At 35.4% G+C, this 19556-nt stretch overlaps 1 protein-coding gene across 5 annotated transcripts in view; it reads right to left on the bottom strand.

Annotated features, from left to right (window-relative positions):
• The window catches only part of EPHA5 (EPH receptor A5), a 527031-nt gene that overhangs the window by 43897 nt on the left and 463578 nt on the right, over positions 1 to 19556 (bottom strand). For 4 of the 5 annotated variants that reach the window (XM_053703271.1, XM_053703272.1, XM_053703273.1 and 1 more), the window contains 2 exons: positions 7372 to 7433; positions 6411 to 6620 (listed from right to left, as the gene is read on the bottom strand). In XM_053703271.1, the coding sequence (XP_053559246.1) occupies positions 6411 to 6620; positions 7372 to 7433 (272 nt within the window). Of the gene's footprint in view, positions 1 to 434; positions 462 to 6410; positions 6621 to 7371; positions 7434 to 19556 lie in introns of all 5 variants that reach the window. The other variant, XM_053703275.1, reaches the window with a different exon arrangement.

Here is a 19556-nt window from a genome sequence, read left to right as displayed (position 1 = left end):
TAAAGGAACAACTATCTTCTATAGGAATGGTAGTTCTTTTAGCTAGAGTAGAGATAGCTCATTCTACTTTAGTCACTAATGGAGTCAGCAACAGGAAACATATTTTTAAAAACAAGGGAAGGGGAAAAAGGAACCCCTGGCTTATCCCATTCCTGAGCTATAATTTCAGACATCTTGCCTGGAACAGGAAAACATCCACAAAAGAGGGAGAATCATAAACTCTATTAAGTTTAGTAGACCTTTTAGGGTTAACAGCAACCGAAGGTTCAGAGTCATCCAAAGTAGCTAGAACCTCCTTCAGTAGCAACCGGAGATGTTCAAGCTTAAATCTGAAATTAACTTCTTCAGATTCTGAAGATTTTTTCCCCATTGTGTCAGAGTCTGAGATCTCACCTTCAGATGCTAAGTATCCTCCTCATTTGGGAAAGATTGACCAGTGCAGATTTAGAGGGGTCATAAACCTTACTAGCATATATGTTTAGACTTCCTATTACACTTACCCAAAGTAGGGAAAGCAGATAAACAGCAGACACTGCATAAGTTATCTGTGCAGCAAAATCTTCTAGCAAATAAACACACTGAGGAGGCTGAGAGGAACCGCAGAGCATTGTAAGTGAAACCATTAAGGCTTGGGACGTTTGAGGAGAAAGCTGTGGCATATCCTGAACAGCATTATCCTGAGAGACAGTTGGCTCAAAAGGGAGTAATTTATCTTTAAATTAGCTAAGCATGAGAAACAAAATTGCATAGGAAAAACCATTTGGGCCTCTAAACATAATAAACATGTATCCAAAGAAACAGAATCTTGGTGTGTGTCCATAGCTGGAATGGTACCCAATAATAAGGAGAATGATAAAAGTAACCATTTTGTCACTTTAAGAAAGGAGAGCAATCCCTCAAAGCTTATAACACTAAAAATACAAAAATTTATTTAAGTCTAAAATACACCTCTAAACCTCAGTCTAACTGAGGTGTCCTACCATAACCGGTCCAGAAGCTGACACTAGTAAATGAAGTGGAAGGGACTCTCCAGCAGGACTCCAAGACAATATTGTCAAAACACAGCCACCACAGGATAGAAACTCACTGAACTAACGCTGCTCTGTTCTAAGTTTGCAAACGGAAGAGCGGGTAGTCATGTGAGCGGCAGAAAAATAGACTGTGCCACAAACTACGGGCGCATGTTTCTAGTAATGCATACATATTTCAAAAGAAAAGTTTTACACCGTACAGCTTATATTCAATATTGAAATAAAAAGGATGAGCTTAAAAGCATTTGCCATTATTACCCCTCCAGCCAGTCCCATAAGAGATGTTATCTCTCATATAAGGAAAAGAATTAATAACCATTAACCCCATTTGTCTCTTATCACAAACACAATTCCTGCAAACTGCCCATAGATGTACCCTCAATAAAAGTATACAATATGTCCCATATTTGATCCAGTGGAGGGATTAACTCCTTAAAGTGCAAGCCTTCAGTACATAGAGAACAAAGGCACTTACCTGAGGATCCGGTTGTCAAGCAGAAAGACAGCTACTAAGGTGTGACAGAACACTGTACTCTCTATCAGGGACCTGTAGATAAAAAAAACAGAGTAATCAACTCTGGTTTTCTACAAAGGGGTAGCAATGGTGTTAGAAGTAAAGCAAAGACCACCTCGCTAACTGCTAAAAGCCACCATTACTCTTACTAAAGAGATTGACATGGACACAGCTAGACCCTAATCCTTGCTTGCAGGGAAAAGTACCCATTAAAGGATTAAATATCTTCAGACACCATCTTCGCAAATCCTCCATTGACAGAGGCAAAGAGAATGACTGGGGATTATGGGTAAGGGAAGTTACACTTAACAGCTTTGCTGGGGTGCTCTCTGCCTCCTCCTGCTGGCCAGGAGTTGAATATCCCACTAGTAATTGGAATGAAGTCGTGGACTCTCCATGCCATAGGAAACACACACATATATATATATATATATATATATATATATATATATATATATATATATATATATATATATTAAAAGAAAACTTTATTTTTATACTGGCAGACATTCTGTCAGTCCTTAAAGGGACACTGAACCCAAATTGTTTCTTCCGTGATTCAGATAGAGCATGAAATTTTAAGTAACTTTCTAATTTACTCCTATTATCAAATTTTCTTCATTCTCTTGGTATCTTTATTTGAAATGCAAGAATGTAAGTTTAGATGCCGGCCCATTTTTGGTGAACAACCTGGGTTGTTCTTGCTGATTGGTGGATAAATTCATACACCAATTAAAAAGTGCTGTCCAGAGTTATGAACCAAAAAAAGCTTAGATGCCTTTTTCAAATAAAGATAGCAGAGATAGAGAACGGAGAAAAATTGATAATAGGAGTAAATATGAAAGTTGCTTAAAATTGCATGCTCTATCTGAATCACAAAAGAAAAAAATTGGGTTCAGTGTCCCTGTAAGATGGGGTGGCCGGGGGGTTGGGGAGGGAGAAGAGCTGTTTGAGAGGGGTCAGGGCGGAATCGGGGGGTGTGATGTGTCAGCTGGGAGACTGATCTCTACACTAAAGATAAAATTAACCCTACAAGTTACCTAATTAACCCCTTCACTGCTGGGAATAATACAAGTGTGGTGCACAGGGGCATTTAGCAGACTTCTAATTACCAAAAAGCAATACCAACATTTCTTAACAAAGGGGATCCCAGAGAAGCATTTACAACCATTGTGCCATAATTACACAAGATGTTTGTAAATTATTTCAGTGAGAAACCTAAAGTTTGAGAAAAAGTTAACGATTTATTTTATTTGATTGAATTTGGCAACGAAATGGTGGTATAAAATATAACAAAATGGGCCTAGATCAATACTTTGGGTTGTCTACTAAAAGAAATATATACATGTGAAGGATTATTCAGGGATTCCTGACAAATATTAGTGTTACAATGTAACTATCGCTAATTTTGAAAAAAAAAAAAAGGTTTGGAAATAACAAAGTGCTACTTGTACTTATTGCCCTATAACTTGCAAAAAAGCAAAGAACAGGTAAACATTGGGTATTTCTAAACTCAGGACAAACTTTAGAAACTATTTAGCATGGGTGTTTTTTGGTGGTTATAAATGTGTAACAGATTTCGGGGCTCAAAGTTAGAAGAATTAAAAAAAAATAAAAAATTTCATCATATTTTATATATTTTTTTATAGTAATAGTATCTTTAGAAAGTCCATTTAATGGTGAGAAAAATGGTATATAATATGTGTGGGTGCAGTAAATGAGTAAGAGGAAAATTACAGCTAAACACAAACACCGCAGAGATGTAAAAACAGTCCTGGCCCTTAACAGTAAGAGAATTGAAAAATGGTCTGGTCACTAAGGGGTTAATTTTTCTTTATCTTGGCAGAGGTCTAATAGTTCTAGCCTATCAGTAAGTCCATGGCCATTAATATAGGGACTTTCCTCTGGTCTTTGAGCAGCTGTTGGGCCTACAATGCCAGCGACTCTTATAGACAGAGCTTCAGCCTGCAGTGGCTCAGGACTTGTGGTTTAGGTTGGATAGAGTCTGTGATGGAGTGGGCTAAGAGTGCAGATGTACAAATACGATGATCCACACATTTGACTGGATAGCAAAAGATATCTTAGATCAACTGGGTTTTTATTATATGCTGTGGGAGCTCTGATCTCCCCCTTCTTGCTTGTTCAGGTGGCCTTCACCCAAGCGTTGCCTAATTTCCATTGAGATCGCAAAGTTTGGAAACAGGTGGTAGTATAAAAAATATCCATAGACTTTAATGGAGATAAATGCTTTTGTCACCAGTTTCAACAATTTACCACCTCAATGGAAACTAGGCCTATGTTATGGTTAGTGAGTTTCCAACATCCATAGATTAGTTATTGAATTAAATTCAATTCAAAATTAGGTTTAAGAAATATAACCACTTTGATATTTCACCGGTCAAGTATCCGTGTGTTTATTATATCCAAATCAGGTTACGGGTATTATGATGGTTTTGTCAATTATGTCACGATAATCAGGGCATTTAATCCTTATGTATATTATTCTTGTCCAAATTTTGAGAAGAATTTAAAAATAGCTTTAGAAAAGATATCATTAGTGTTGGTTGTCAGCGTACGCTAAATAAGTATATGTTTGCTCTAGATACAAAATATGTTGTTTTTTTTTTAATATAGTTATTTAACTGCATTACAGTTTTGTTTTATAAACTTATGAAACTTACATCACTATAAAAAAAATTCAATTTATTTTTTAATTCTATTACAAATTGTAAGCTAAAGGTATCATAAATCTTAGGCTAATTCCATTACATTCTCATTATAAAATTGACTTGAAAACCATTGATATAATAAATGCAGTTACTCGTTAATGTGAAATCTATTAATGCATTCCTTTACCTCCTGTTGGAAAGAAAAATCTTTTAGAAGTTTTCTTTGTCTATGATGGATCAGAAAGGATATCAGATATTGTTAACTTGCTAAAAACTTTTTTAGATTATAGGTAAGTTTAAAATGGTACTATTAATTTGTATTATTTTCTGCTGTGCTTTATGAGTAATTGTGAATTAGAAGACGTAAGATGTCAGCAATTATATCTTTAGTCATATATCATGCAATGTGTGAGGTTGGTGATAATGGGCTAGATTAAATTGCTCTTTTGTGATATTTGTGCTCCACTCATTTGTGTGCGCTGTTATTACAAGTAAAGCACAATGCAAGCGCGACCTCACGTTCACATTTCATGTAAGCTTTGTGCTCCTGAGAGCGTGCTTTCATAGGCTCCAATGGGAGCCTCGTTCTGATGCCGACAGACCCCGCAAAGAACCTAGTGCAGCAAAGGGGGTAAGTCGCACAGCATTGGGCAGCATATTTAAAATATATATGTATATATATATATTTATGTGTTTATATGTGTATATACACATATTAACATATAAATATATATTTATATAAGCATATACATATATATGTACAGTTTAAACACAGTCCCCATAGATCGCTTTTCTTTTCATCCCCACATCCCCTCACTTTAACCCCTTATAACTGCTTTGTGTAGTTAGTTTAATAAAAAAAATATATATGCTCATATTTCTTTTTTTTTTTAGAAATGAACTGTACAATTTATTTTGGTGGAAATTGTGGGACATTTATATTTATAATTGATATTTATATACATATACACTTCTGAAGAAAGCACATTCAAGCAAATGGGATAAAAGCTCACAAAATTGATTTAATCCACTGGTTAAAAACATGCAGGTATCCAACACATAGATACAACTGTATAAAAGAACAAGACTGAAGTGGGGTAACCAAGCCCCTCAACACCAGACGCGTTTCATGCTGGGTAAGCACTTGATCACTGATAATCTGTGGGATCAAGAAGTCAACCTTATAAAGGAAAATTAACCAATAGAATACGATTAACCCCTAGTCAAGTTCAGAAGCTGCTTTAAAGGTAAATGCCACTTAGCAAAATTCTCATACTCATATATTTTATAATGATAGTCCCCATTCCAAGATAGTCTACTAGACTAATAGAAAGGGTAACGTTAATATCGGTATAGCATGGACAGAGGAATGAAGGTACTAATGACTTCACTTCTTAGATTCTTGCACCTGGGCCCTGTGGTTTCTAGATGCGCCTCTGTATAGTAATATCTATTTATAAATACTTAGAACATATTCTGGTATGAGCAAAACATTTGAATGTGAAATATTTACAATAAATACATAAACACTTTATTAAATATAAATATTGCATAAATATGATAATGATGCATAATTAATCTAAATAGTATATACACACATATTATAGGCATTGTTATTGTGTATTAACCCTAATTACAGATTGATTAAATATAATTCCCTTATAAATGGTCACAGTAATATATTAATTATATTATATTTCTTAGTTTCCATTTTAAAACGAAAAAAGAAACTATATTCATTTTTTTATTTATGACAAAATTTGTACTGAAATTGTTGCTAACCAAGCTTAGTAACAGTATATTCTTCATAGCTTGAACATAAAACAGCAATATCAAATATGCTAGCAAAAAATCAACACAGTATTTATTGCTGAAAATGTTTCTGCTGCCTTGCAGAGCAAATTTCTTATAAAACTCAATGAAAAGGTTGATAAAGTGTACAAAGGATGCGGAACTTATAACATATCTATTAAATCCTCAACAAGCAAACAAAATTGCAAGTAATGCTTCACACAAGAGATGTAATCATACTGTTGGTTATTTAATATTGTTCCTGTATCAATATCCACTGAAATGTCAGTACAAAATGTTATGAAACCACTAGGAATCTTTTTACTTTTCATGTACTGGATAAACTTGATTTTCCATTTCTACAGAACTATGTGAAGCTACGAGATGTGGTTTCTTTCAGCTTACCCTGGTTGTATACGCTGCTTCTGCATCATCCTCAAGAACTCGCGACAAACCAAAATCTGAGACCTTGCAAACTAAATTGCTATTAATGAGAATGTTTCTTGCTGCCAAGTCTCTGTGTACATAGCCCATGTCAGAAAGGTACTTCATACCCGACGCTATTCCTCGCAGCATCCCCACAAGCTGAATTACAGTGAACTGACCATCATTTTTCTAAGACGAAAAGTAAACAAAAAGAGAAAAAAATGAATGTTAATTTCCAAAAGATATATTTGATATAATTGTCTCATTTCAGTAACCTTTACTTGTAGTCATTATTATGTGAATATAATTACCTTTGATTTACTTTAAACAAAATAAAGGGAAAGGCACAATATACGTTATATAAGGATGCATTTATGCTTCAAATCTTTGACTTGCTTCAGGAATTATATATTTTTTCTTGATGAGTTTATATACGTATAGTAAAAAGTAAATAGTATTAATAATAATATATATGTATATAATTGTATAGATAGATAATTGATAGATAATCAATAGATAGATAGATGATTGATAGATAGATAATTGATAGATAATCAATAGATATATAGATAACTGATAAATAATAGATAGATAATTGATAGAAAGATAGATAGATAGATAGATAGATAGATAGTTAGATAGATAGATAGAAAGGTAGAAAGATAAATAGATAATAGATAGATAGATAATTAATTAATGGATAGATAGATAGATGATAGATAGATAATTGATAAATGGATGGATAGATGGATAATATATACAGTAGATAGATAATTCATAATAGATAGATAGATAGAGAATTGCTAATTAGATAGATAGATAGATAGATAGATAATTGATAGATAGATAGATAGATAGATAGATAGATAGATAGATAGATAGATAGATGGATAGACATATATTCAGGTTAATATAACCATATTTCCAATAGCAAACTTACTTTTAGGAATGTATCAAGTGAGCCATTTTCCATATATTCTGTGACAATCATAACTGGTTTGCCTGTAATAGACAATATGTAATTTCTATATTAGAATGTTAATTACATACAATATATAGCTTTGTATAGAATAACATCCATTTTAATGCTTAGTACAGTAATAAATTATTCATATTTGCAGAAAATCCAGGTCAAGTTTAGCACTATCTATGGGTTACAACATAAGATAATTATTTCTATGTTTTAATAATGGTTACTGCTTTATTAAACAGTTGTGTATTCCAATACATACTTCTGATAGAATGTAACATATACTCCAAAAAGAAAAATGTAATTAAAATTCAATTAGTCACCATCTTTGAAAGAGGGTTACTTTAGTTCAGCCTGTTGTAGGAGGGAAAAAACTGATAGTGTTCTCCTTGATGGATGAAGCAATTTAGTTTAATGTGTTGGCAATATAAATGTTTGTATTGTGGTTACCATTTAATTGCTCATATATGGAGTTAAAGGGATATAAAAAGCAAAAAAGAAAATGCTCTATTAGAATATTTTAATATTGCAATATTACTTGTAAATAAATTTGTTTTTAATCAATGTGCAGGGTTTAAAGTCATAGTTAAAGGGATGGTAAACTCCATATCAATAGATTATAGTATTGCTATTGTTAGATTACATTCGATTTAGACACTCAATTTCATGTAATGCAATGTATGTAAAATCACTTTCAAATCGTTATATAATAACTCTGTCTAATGAAGTCTACCTCCAGCCCCCTGTGACATCATATCGGTTGTTTATATTATTCTACCAATCAGTAAGCCTGTCGCCAGACAGGCTTACTTCTATGCAACACAATTTACGCAAGCGCAGTCTTGCATTCTTCTAAGAATACGCCCATCCAATCAGGAGCGTTTCAATGCAATGACGATTTTGCGCGAACATGTATTTTGAAGGCATGCGCTGTTTCTCTGATTTTACACACGGCACGCATAAGTAAACATTGAATCGTGTATTATTGTCAAACGATTCATTGTTTACTTAGGAATAATTGCAGTGGGAGGGGATGGTTAGCATTAATTGTATGCACGTATGCTCGTTTTAGAAGGAACCGATTGCTCGCACTCTCTCTCAAGTCAAACTTTTCCTTCAGACTGAAACAAGTAAACATTGAATCCCGTGACTCAATGTTTACTTGGCATACGTGATTTGCTCCAATGCGCATGCGTTAAAAATGTCAGTGTTGGGAGCGCGCAAATTGTCTGACGTGCAGAGAGGGTGGAGACTAGGTAAGCATCCAGTTTATTCAGGCAACTAAATAAGAGGGGCGGAGCGATGCGGTGCAACAATGGTTTGTCAATATCGATAAATTTTAATAAAAATACATTTAAACATTTTGAAATGATAACGTGGTTTAATATATATAGTACTAAATAATCGAAATCTGTAACTTAGCAGTAACGGAGTTTACCATCACTTTAATTTCAACTCCAGAACAGCAATGGACTACTTGGGAGTTAGTGAACACATCTGGTGAAGCTATGAAAAGATACAATTACCAGCTACTTCCTAGTAGTGTAGAAGATGAACATATTATCTTTTAACAAAGAGAACAAAGTATTTTTAACAAAGTAGTGTAGGAGATGTGCATATTATTTTTTTAACAAAGACAACAAAGTATTTTAGAAAATAGAAGTAAAATCTTAAAATGACTGAATCTTGCAAGTTTAATTTTGACTTTCCGACCCCTTTAACCCCTTAACCCATTATGACGTATTTATACATTGTGCAGTATTTTGCTTATAGTACCGCAAAACGTATATATACATCGGACCTGCAGGAAGCACCAGCAGTCTCAGCTGTTAAGTTACAGCCGAGAGCTGGAGTGCCTGAGCCCCAGACATCTGTCTTCATATGGAACCGGAGCACGATTGGCGCTTCGGTTCTATATGAAGGCAGATGCCGGATCGTTGCAGACGGTGACACCTAAAATGGAGGACACTAGTTATAGGGGAGGGCTAGAGAGCTGTTTTGGAAGGATCAGGGAGGTTGGAGGGTAAGGGGATCCTACACTGCAGAAAATAGAATAAAAAATAAAAATATTTAATTCATTTTTTTCCCCCTTAAATCATATCTTCAGACTCTCTACCAGTATTTAAGATGGTGGTAACCAGTGGGGGATGAGGGAGGGAAGGGAGCTGTTTGGGAGGGTTTAGATAGGGATATGGCGGTGGGAAGTGTCAGGTGGGAGGGTAATCTCTACCTCACTGGTTTTCAAACTGGTCTTCAGGCCTCCCCAATAGGCCAGATTTTTAGGATTACCTTGGATGAGAGCAGGAAAAATAACCATGTTTACTAATCAGCTGATTATTTCACCTGTGCTTCAGTTAAGATTTCCTCAAAATGTGGCCTGTTAGGGAGGCTTGAGAACAGGTTTGAAAACCAGTGCTTTACACTAAATCTAAAATTAACCTTGCAAGCTACCTGATTAACCCCTTCACTGCCAGGAATTTCAGATGTATGGTGCGCAGCTGAAATTAGCAGCATTCTAATTACCAAAAGGCAATGACTAAGCCATGTATGTCTGCTATTTCTAAACAAAGGGGATCTCAGAGAAGCTTTTATTATTATTGCAAGATTTAATTTTTTTAAAAATAGTTAGGAATACTAGGAAAATAGATTATTGCTAGTTTTGCTAGTTTTGAAATGTGTTTGACTTATACTAAGCTAAATCCTTCTTTGCTGGAAGAAACATTTCGAATAATCACCCATTGCATTTGGCACAAGAAAATTAAAAGCTTTTATATGACACTTGTTTATGCATAAAATTAATCAATTGACTATTTGTGTGTCTATATGCACAGAACTATGCACATAACAACAATTCATTGAACTTCTGTATAATTGAAATATTACATCTCCACTGCATATGAAAAAGGAAATGTTTCTAATGCAGATTTCCACTGATAATATACAATGGAAAAAGTTCTGTTCTAGTTATTTCCTAAAGGGACACTGAACCATTTTTTTTTTCATGATTCAGATAGAGCATGAAATTTTAAGCAACTTTCTAATTTACTCCTATTATCAATTTTTCTTTCTTCTCTTGCTATCTTTATTTTAAAAGCAGGAATGTAAATCTTAGCAGCCAGCCCATTTTAGGTTCAGCACCATGGATAGCGCTTGCTTATTTGAGGCTTACATTTACCCACCAATAAGCAAGCATAACCCAGGTTCTCAACCAAAAGTGGGTCAGCACCTATGCATCACATTCCTGCTTTTTAAATAAAGATAGCAAGAGAATGAAGAAAATTTGATAATAGGAGTAAATTAGAAAGTTGCTCAAAATTGCATGCTCTATCTGATTCATGAAAGAAAAAAAATTGGGTTTAGTGTCCCTTTAAGAAAACCACTTTAAATGCATTGAATTAAAAACGAAGTCCTCATAAACAGCCTAATAACCTACTACTTCTAAATGGACATTTAATAAAACAGAATGTAATTCAATTTTAAAACAAGTTTTTTTTTTTGTTTGTTTTTTACTGTCCCCAGAGAGGACAGAACCTTAAAGGGAGATGAAACTCCAAATTTGTATTTCATGATTCAGATAGAACAAACACTTTTAAACAACTTTCCAATTTACTTCTATTATCAAATTTGCTTCATTCTCTCATTATCCTTTGATAAAGGAGCAGTACAGCTCTACTAGGAGGACTGATCATATCGGGTGAGCCAACAAGGACAAGCAAATATGTGCAGCCACCAATCAGAAGCTAGCTCCCAGCAGTGCATTGCTGCTCCTAAACTTACCTAGGTATGCTTTACAACAAAGGATAAAATAAGAACAAAGCAAGTTAGATAATAGAAGTAAATTGAAAATCTGTCTAAAATTGTAAGCTCTGTGCAAATCATGAGAACAAAAGTATGGGTTTCATGTCCCTTTAAACCTACAAAATTTCAATTGGTTGTTGAATGCACAAGCTTAGGTAACGGTGTCTCTACTGTCCACAGCAGAGGAAATAAGATAAATGTATTCAACAGGGTAATCAATGGGTGTGTCACTGGATTGCAAAACAATGCAAACTGTGTAAATATATAATTAAAAAAAAAACATTTACTTTGTATGCAGATCTTTTTTTGTTTGTTCTAGTGTTTAAAGTGATGTTACAAAAAAAATACGTTTTCTAGGAGGGCAGGCAGGGGACACAAGTAGGTAAGTTTAATAAAATAATTAAAAATAATTACTTGCATATTTACAATAAAATAAAAATGTGTGTATATACTTAATAATAAGCGAACATTGGGCTAGATTACTAGTGGAGCAGGCCCACGATTAAAAGTGGCTGGTTATTGCTGCCGCGAGCTTGTGGTACCAATTAGCGTTTATAAACTTAATCAGAGATCAGATCTCTGGTTAATTTTATAAATGTGCCCCAAATTCCCCCAAAAGTGCTAGTTTTCTTTTCTTTTTTTTAAATGTAGCATTAAAGTTGGCGGCTGTGAGGTGTTAGAAAAAAAACGGCACTGAAAAATGCGTTTACATTGCTGTCTATGGGAACTGTGTGTTCCCTGTAAATATCTATATATATATATACTTATTTACAAATATATGTATGTGTTAATATGTATATACACATACAAACACCTAAATATATACTGTATGTATATAATCATATTAATACATAAATATTTACACTTTGCATGCGCTACTTAAACCCTTCGCTGCAATAGGTACTCATGTTGTGTCTCACGGCATGAGAATAAGGCTCCAATTGGAGTATTTTGTGTGCTGGTATTACTCAGTGGAGCGCAAATATCACTTTTACAAAAGCAATATTTAGCACTCCACTTGTAATCTGGCCCATTATGTATAAAGCAATCCTTAATACTTTGCCATCATTTTAATTTCTGATAAAAAGGTTGCATATATAAATACATTCATTTTAGGGATCAATTTTAAAGGTATCATGTTGTGACATGTAACTCCCAAAATGGAGGACATCGTCAAAATGTAAAACAAAAGCATTTTGCATTGTCGTGTATTAGGCAGCAAGATTGCATTAGCTTTAGGATCAGATATAGAGCTATAGATTAAATAAACAATAAGGTTAAGTGTCCAGTTTTAGTGAAAACCACAATTCATGGCAAAGGATAAGAAAGTGAAATTCAATCCACGTGGTTCAAATAGAACATGTAACTGTTCAATTTACTTGATCACCATATATAGTCAGTTTTATATGCTCATGTTATCCCTACCTATACTTAAACAGACATGAAAGTTTGAAACCTAAACATTTTCTTGATTTAGGTAGAACATACAATTTTAAACAACTTTCCAGCTTACTTTTATTATCAAATTTGCTTCATTCTCTTGGTATCATTTGTTGAAGGAGCAGCAATGCACTACTGGTTTCTAACTGAACACACGGGTGAGACAATGACAATCGGTATATATATATATATATGCAGCCACCAATCAGCAGCTACAACCTAGGTTCTTTGCTGCACCTAGTTGTTTAAAATTGTATGATCTGTCTAAATCATGAATGTCTAATTATGACTTTACTGTCCCTTTAAAGTTTCTATACTTATGCATAGGCTATAGAAAAGTCGTGCAAACATAGCCAGCAGAAAAAATTACACTCCCAGTAGGAGGTAGGAAAAATAAGCAATACAATAATTGTTCTCTCTAAGTACTGGGCTTTGATATACAGATTGAGATAATATAAATAAGCATGTCTGTGTACATAAAGTGATAAGATAAGGATATCTGATTTCCCAGCAAGTTCAAGCCATTTTAATGGGTTGTGGCTTCAAAGAACAAAGCCAGCTATTTTATATACAACTAGGCGATAAGCCTGCCCACAGGGCAGTCTATGTTTAAAAAATACAAACCCCCAAGCTAAAGTTACAAAAATATAAAAAAGTTAAATTACAGAAAAAAATAAAGAAGGCTATCCAAAATAAAAAAAATTAAACCTAAACTAATACCTCTATAAAAATAAAAAAATAGCCCCAAAATAAAAAAAAAACTAATCTAATACTAAACTACCAATAACCCTTAAAAGGGCCTTTTGTAAGGCATTGCCCAAAGTTAAACAGATCTTTTACATTTAAAAATTACTAAATCCCCACTAACAGTAAAACCCCCTGCCCACCAAACCCCCAAAATAAAAAAACCTAACACTAAAAAATACCTAAACTACCCATTGCCCCTAAAGGGGCATTTGTATGGGCATTGCCCTTAAAAGGGTATTCAGCTCTTTTACTGCCCTTAAAAGGGAAATCAGCCCAAAAAATACTAATCTAAAAACAGAAAGCCAAATAGGTACTCGCCGTGGTCTTCTTCCAGGCGGCTTCATTATCTTTTATCTTCATCAGGAACAAAGACAGCGCGGAGCGGAGGTGCGGCACGGAGTGGATGTGCGGAGCTGTCTTCTCCGGTGCATGGATTCTCAGCAGTGGTACTCAACGGTGGCGTTGTTGGCAGCGTGGAGGCTCCTCTCCATCTGATGTCCGTCATACACTTAAGATTGAATGCAAGGTACTGCATTTAATTTGGGGTACCTTGCATTCCTAATGGCTGAAATTTTGAAATCAGCCAATAGGATTAGAGCTACTGAAATCCTATTGGCTGTTCAAATCAGCCAATAAGATTTCAGTAGCTCTCATCCTATTGGCTGATTTCAAAATTTCAGCCAATAGGAATGCAAGGTACCCCACTTCAATGTGCGATGGACGATCGCATGAAGAGGAGCCTCCATGCCACCGAGGACCGCCGTTGAGGACCGCCGCTGAAAATCAGTGCTTCGGGGAAGCCAGCTCTGCACCTCCGTGCCCCGCCGCCTTTGCTCTGGATGAAGATATCAGATGATAGAGCCGCCTGGAAGAAGACCTTCTCTGCCGGACTTAAGGAACAGCGAGTACCTATTTTTTAAAATTTTTTATATTTATTTTATTTTTTAAGATTAGGGATTTAATGGGCTGGAAAAGAGATTATTGCCCTTTTAAGGGCAGTAAAATAGCTGAATGCCCTTTTAAGGACAATGCCCATACAAATGCCCCTTTAGGGGCAATGGGTAGTTTATTTATTTTTTAGTGTTAGCTTTTTTTATTTTGGGGGGTTTGGTGGGTGGGGGGTTTTTACTGTTAGGGGGGAACTGTGTGTCGTGACACATTAGTGTGTCAGGGGTAGTGTGTAGGTGTGTCCCTGCATCAGGACAAATTTTTTTAAATTTAAAATTCTTTATAAATTATTTTGGGTTTCTGACTTTCCGCCTGCCTGCTACGCATATCATATGGTTGACATGTGATTGATACCTAGTGGATCACAGATTATCTTAATGTGTTGGCGCTGCTTAGCGGGAACTGAAACTATTCCCATTGGCGGCTTTGGTGGAACATCGGCTCAAGACTGCACGTGTAGTCAGTGAGTGGGGCAGCAGTGTGTTTGCAACAAGGGCAGTAATTAGTCGGAATCGCAGAGCTCTGAGGACAGCAGCTTAAATGCTGAGCTGAAGTCAGAAGTAAAAGTGTTTTTTTTTTTGCAGCTAGCTCCCAGTAGTGCATTGCTGCTCCTGCTCTTAAAATATATATAGGAAATGGAAGCTTAAAAATGCTTGATGATGAAATGCGAGTGTCTTTATCTCATATTCCACTAAATATTCAGAAACGGTGTTCATCCCATCAACTGCAAAGTGATTGACAAAAAAGAACATACGTTTCTTTCAGTGAACAATCCAAGGGTAGCCACACACAATACATCTCCAACTGGTCTAGGTATATAGATTATATTCTATTCATGTGGGAGGGACCAGTAGAATTACTGGAGAATTTTTTTAGAATAATCAATGTCAATCCATTTGGGCTTTTCTTGACATATAACATTAGTACAGAAAACGTAGAATTCTTAGACTTAAATATCCAAAAGTTAGATGACCAATTAACTACAGAGGCATATAGGAAACCGACGGCTACTAACAACATACTACATGCCACAAGTCATCATCACCCCTCTACTATCAGGGGTCTTCCTTATGGGGAATACCTGAGAATCAGAAGAAACTGTACAACCCAGGAATCTTTTTAAAAAGCTGCCCAAGATCTAAGGGACAGACTCCTGAAACGTGGCTATTCTAAGAAACTCCTGGCCAGAACTTATCAAAAAGCCATGACAAAGGATAGGTCTGATCTCCTTAAACCAAAAGAGCATGGGCCATCAGACACTTTGTGATTCATCTCTACCGTTAACTGCCAAAGTGCTAAATTAACTTCAATTGTTATTAAACACTGGCATGTTCTCAAAAGTGATGAAAGACTACAAACACTTTTACCAGATAGACCATCATTTACAGTCAGAAGAGCTAGAAACCTTACTGACAACCTGACCACAAGCCATTTCAATAGGAATGCGAATAAGGCACCTATTTATATAGGCTCTGTCCCCTGTGGACACTGCAAGATATGCCAATACATGGTTAAACAAGAAGTTATAACTGATAGGTTCAAAAGGAACTGGAAAATGAAAACCAAAAGTTAGATGACCAATTAACTACAGAGGCATATAGGAAACCCGACGGCTACTAACAACATACTACATGCCACAAGTCATCATCACCCCTCTACTATCAGGGGTCTTCCTTATGGGGAATACCTGAGAATCAGAAGAAACTGTACAACCCAGGAATCTTTTTAAAAAGCTGCCCAAGATCTAAGGGACAGACTCCTGAAACGTGGCTATTCTAAGAAACTCCTGGCCAGAGCTTATCAAAAAGCCATGACAAAGGATAGGTCTGATCTCCTTAAACCAAAAGAGCATGGGCCATCAGACACTTTGAGATTCATCTCTACCGTTAACTGCCAAAGTGCTAAATTAACTTCAATTGTTATTAAACACTGGCATGTTCTCAAAAGTGATGAAAGACTACAAACACTTTTACCAGATAGACCATCATATACAGTCAGAAGAGCTAGAAACCTTACTGACAACCTGACCACAAGCCATTTCAATAGGAATGTGAATAAGGCACCTATTTATATAGGCTCTGTCCCCTGTGGACACTGCAAGGTATGCCAATACATGGTTAAACAAGAAGTTATAACTGATAGGTTCAAAAGGAACTGGAAAATGAAAACCCACATTAATTGTCAAAGTACAGATATTATATATTGCCTATCCTGCTCATGTGATAGCCTCTATGTAGGTATGACTACCCGTAAACTGGGCACCAGCGTGACAGAGCACTTAAGTAACATCTGTAATGCTCAAAAAGACGTTGACAAAGGAAAACAAATAACCAGTGTAGCAAGGCATTTCTTAAAGTATCACGCAGGCAAACCAACATCTTTCAAATGTTGGGGCTTGGAAAAAGCCAAGTCTGGAATCAGAGGTGGTAATTCTCAAAAAGGAGACTAACTGGATTTTTAAACTTAACACAGTTATGCCCAATGGAATGAATGAAGCAAACAATTATTGGGTCTATCTGTAAAGCTGTTAATTTGTTGCTTTTATATGAACTATTAATGCAGTGCTAATATGTTTGTTTTGTCTTTTTAGTGGTAAACTTCTATAGGTAATGAAATACCATATTTTAGACCAAGCTAATTTTGATATATAATATGTAATTATACTATGAGGAGATAATCTCTATGTCCTGAAGTGTAAAACTGGGTAATTTTCGATTTCACTGGTATAAACATCGGTATAATGAATGTTCGTTTTTTTATAAAAAGACATAGGACCCTATACTTTATCTTAATCCAATGAAATTGACCAGGGAGGTTATGCACTGAGAGCATAACATGAAATAGCCTAGGATACACAAAACACCATAGTATAAGGATATCAAGAGTTTATCTATAGGAGATATATATTTTAGAGATCATAAATACACAGCATACGTTCCGCTTTTACTGTAGGACACGATCCCTCTTACCGGCACAATAGAGCTTATAACCTCTATACATTGTAAATGATGTTATTGGTGGGTTTTTAAGCTAAACAAACATACCATTATAATTTATGATAGGTCCCTATGGGGGTAGATTGAAGATGATAGGTTCTAATACTTGTAAGGTCCAGTACTAAATAGAAGAGGAAGGTTTGATTCTAATGACAATATATATCAGCTCCTTAAATAAGAACGTCCATAGTCTGGTCTCAATTAGTTACATCACTTTAACACATATAGTTTCCACTCTTATTGTTTGCTGTCCAAATACATAAGAACGATAACGGGTACTATCAACATTAGAGCTCTGTAAATGTGGAATGTTAACTCATTCACGGAATATGTTTACATTTAAAATGAAGACTCACCAGTGTTATAATTCACCGGCTATCATTCTTGCCTATAACATATTGCACAGTAACTGATAAATTCATGGTACTATAAATAAGTGTGCAATGCATGAGAATAACATGAATACACAGGTTACACTTTAAGTGTTGGATACATAACCATCGCGTCAGTGAAAGAACAGGCTGGTATTTTACTTCCACTGCGATACTCAATATTTAAAAGATATGGAATAGGGAATGATCAATCTATACCATTAGAATATAAACAATACTGCCCCTCTGTTTGTGACGCTATAAGCCGATATACAATCAATGGACGGCTAAAGCACATGCCTCTCTTACGTCACGTTAATGGCTATGATTCGCCAAGCAAGGGGCAGTGTGACAGCAGAGCACTCTGATTGGACCATTATCGAACACACTAAGTGTATTTAAATGGGTGGCACCCGGGCTTCAGTTTGCTTATTTAATCACATTGACAAAGGCCACAAAGATGGCCGAAATGCGTTTGTGTTGCCTGTGCAATCACTTGCACTTTTAATTCTTTATGTTAGTCACCCCTGTCACCTGACGCCGACGGATGTAGATATCGGCCAGGAAACAGGGGGATGATGTAACACATCAGTGTTAATTCCCTTGGCTTTAAGTGATACGATATGAGAAGTTTAATCTCTCCTCATTTTTAATTTACCTAATAAAATATCTAACTTTTAATATTTGCCTATATGTAGGAAAGAGTGCTTAAATCACACCCCTTCTATGGTCTTTATAATTTCATTTTCATCCCATCAACCTCATACATCCTGTTAAAATAGTAAGTAGCTATTGGTGTTATTAAACTTTTTTTAATCCTTGCACATACCTACTGTTACTTGTAAATACAACTGAATTACTGTGTCACAAAATGATATAGGTCTAAAAAGTGTGTCACCAACATGAAAAGTTTGAAATGCTCTGGTTTGGGGGGGGGGTATTTTGGGGGGGCTTTTTTATTTTCATAGGGATTGGGATTAATTTTTTTTTAATTTTGATAATTTTGTTTATTTTTTTCTGTAATTTTATAGTTTTTTTATTTATTTATAATTTTAGATTATTTTTTTTTATAATTTAATGTTAGGTTTTATTTAAGTGTAATTTAGTATTGGGGTTAATTTAGGCGATGTTAGGTTAGGGGGCTTAGTAATTAAATTAGTTATTTGCATTGTGGGGGGTTGTCAGTTTAGGAGTTAATAGGTTAATTAGGTTTATTGCGATGTGGGGGTTTGTCGGTTTAGAGGTTAATAGGTTAATTAGGTTTATTGCAATGTGGGGGTTTGGCAGTTTATGGGTTAATAGGTTAATTAGGTTTATTGCGATGTGGGAGTTTGTCGATTTAGGGGTTACAAGGTTAATTAGGTTTATTGCGATGTGGGGGGATGGCGGTTAAGGGGTTAATATTTAATGATGTTATTTGCGGGTTAGGGGTTAATTACTTTATTATTTTGCGATGTGGGGGTTGGTGGTTTTGGTGTTTGTTAACACTTTGTGCGGGAGGTTAGGTTTTCTTTTGTTATAATTCGTGCGGGCGGTTATGTGTTTTTAATTTATTTCTTGCGGGCGATTCTTTCACCACCCTGCCATTTTCGCGCGCAGCCAACATTCTTTTGGCTGATTCGTGTAGCCAACATTCCTTTGAGGATTCGTGCGCAACTGGTGACACTGACGGATGAGTTACAAATGCGATTATAGTATAGATAATAAACATAAATGAGTATGTTCTCATACATTTTATACTTTGCAGGTGGTATAATAAGTAATTGAAAACACAATAAGGGAAAAACAATTTTACAGTACGTCTCTTTAACTAGAGCACATGTGAACTAATAAGCTGGTGGGTGAGAGCAGGTTA

Source organism: Bombina bombina, chromosome 2, assembly GCF_027579735.1.
Source record: "Bombina bombina isolate aBomBom1 chromosome 2, aBomBom1.pri, whole genome shotgun sequence".
Taxonomy (NCBI): domain Eukaryota; kingdom Metazoa; phylum Chordata; class Amphibia; order Anura; family Bombinatoridae; genus Bombina; species Bombina bombina.
Note: the sequence above shows the minus strand (reverse complement) of the source record. Positions and strands in the feature narration are given on the sequence as shown.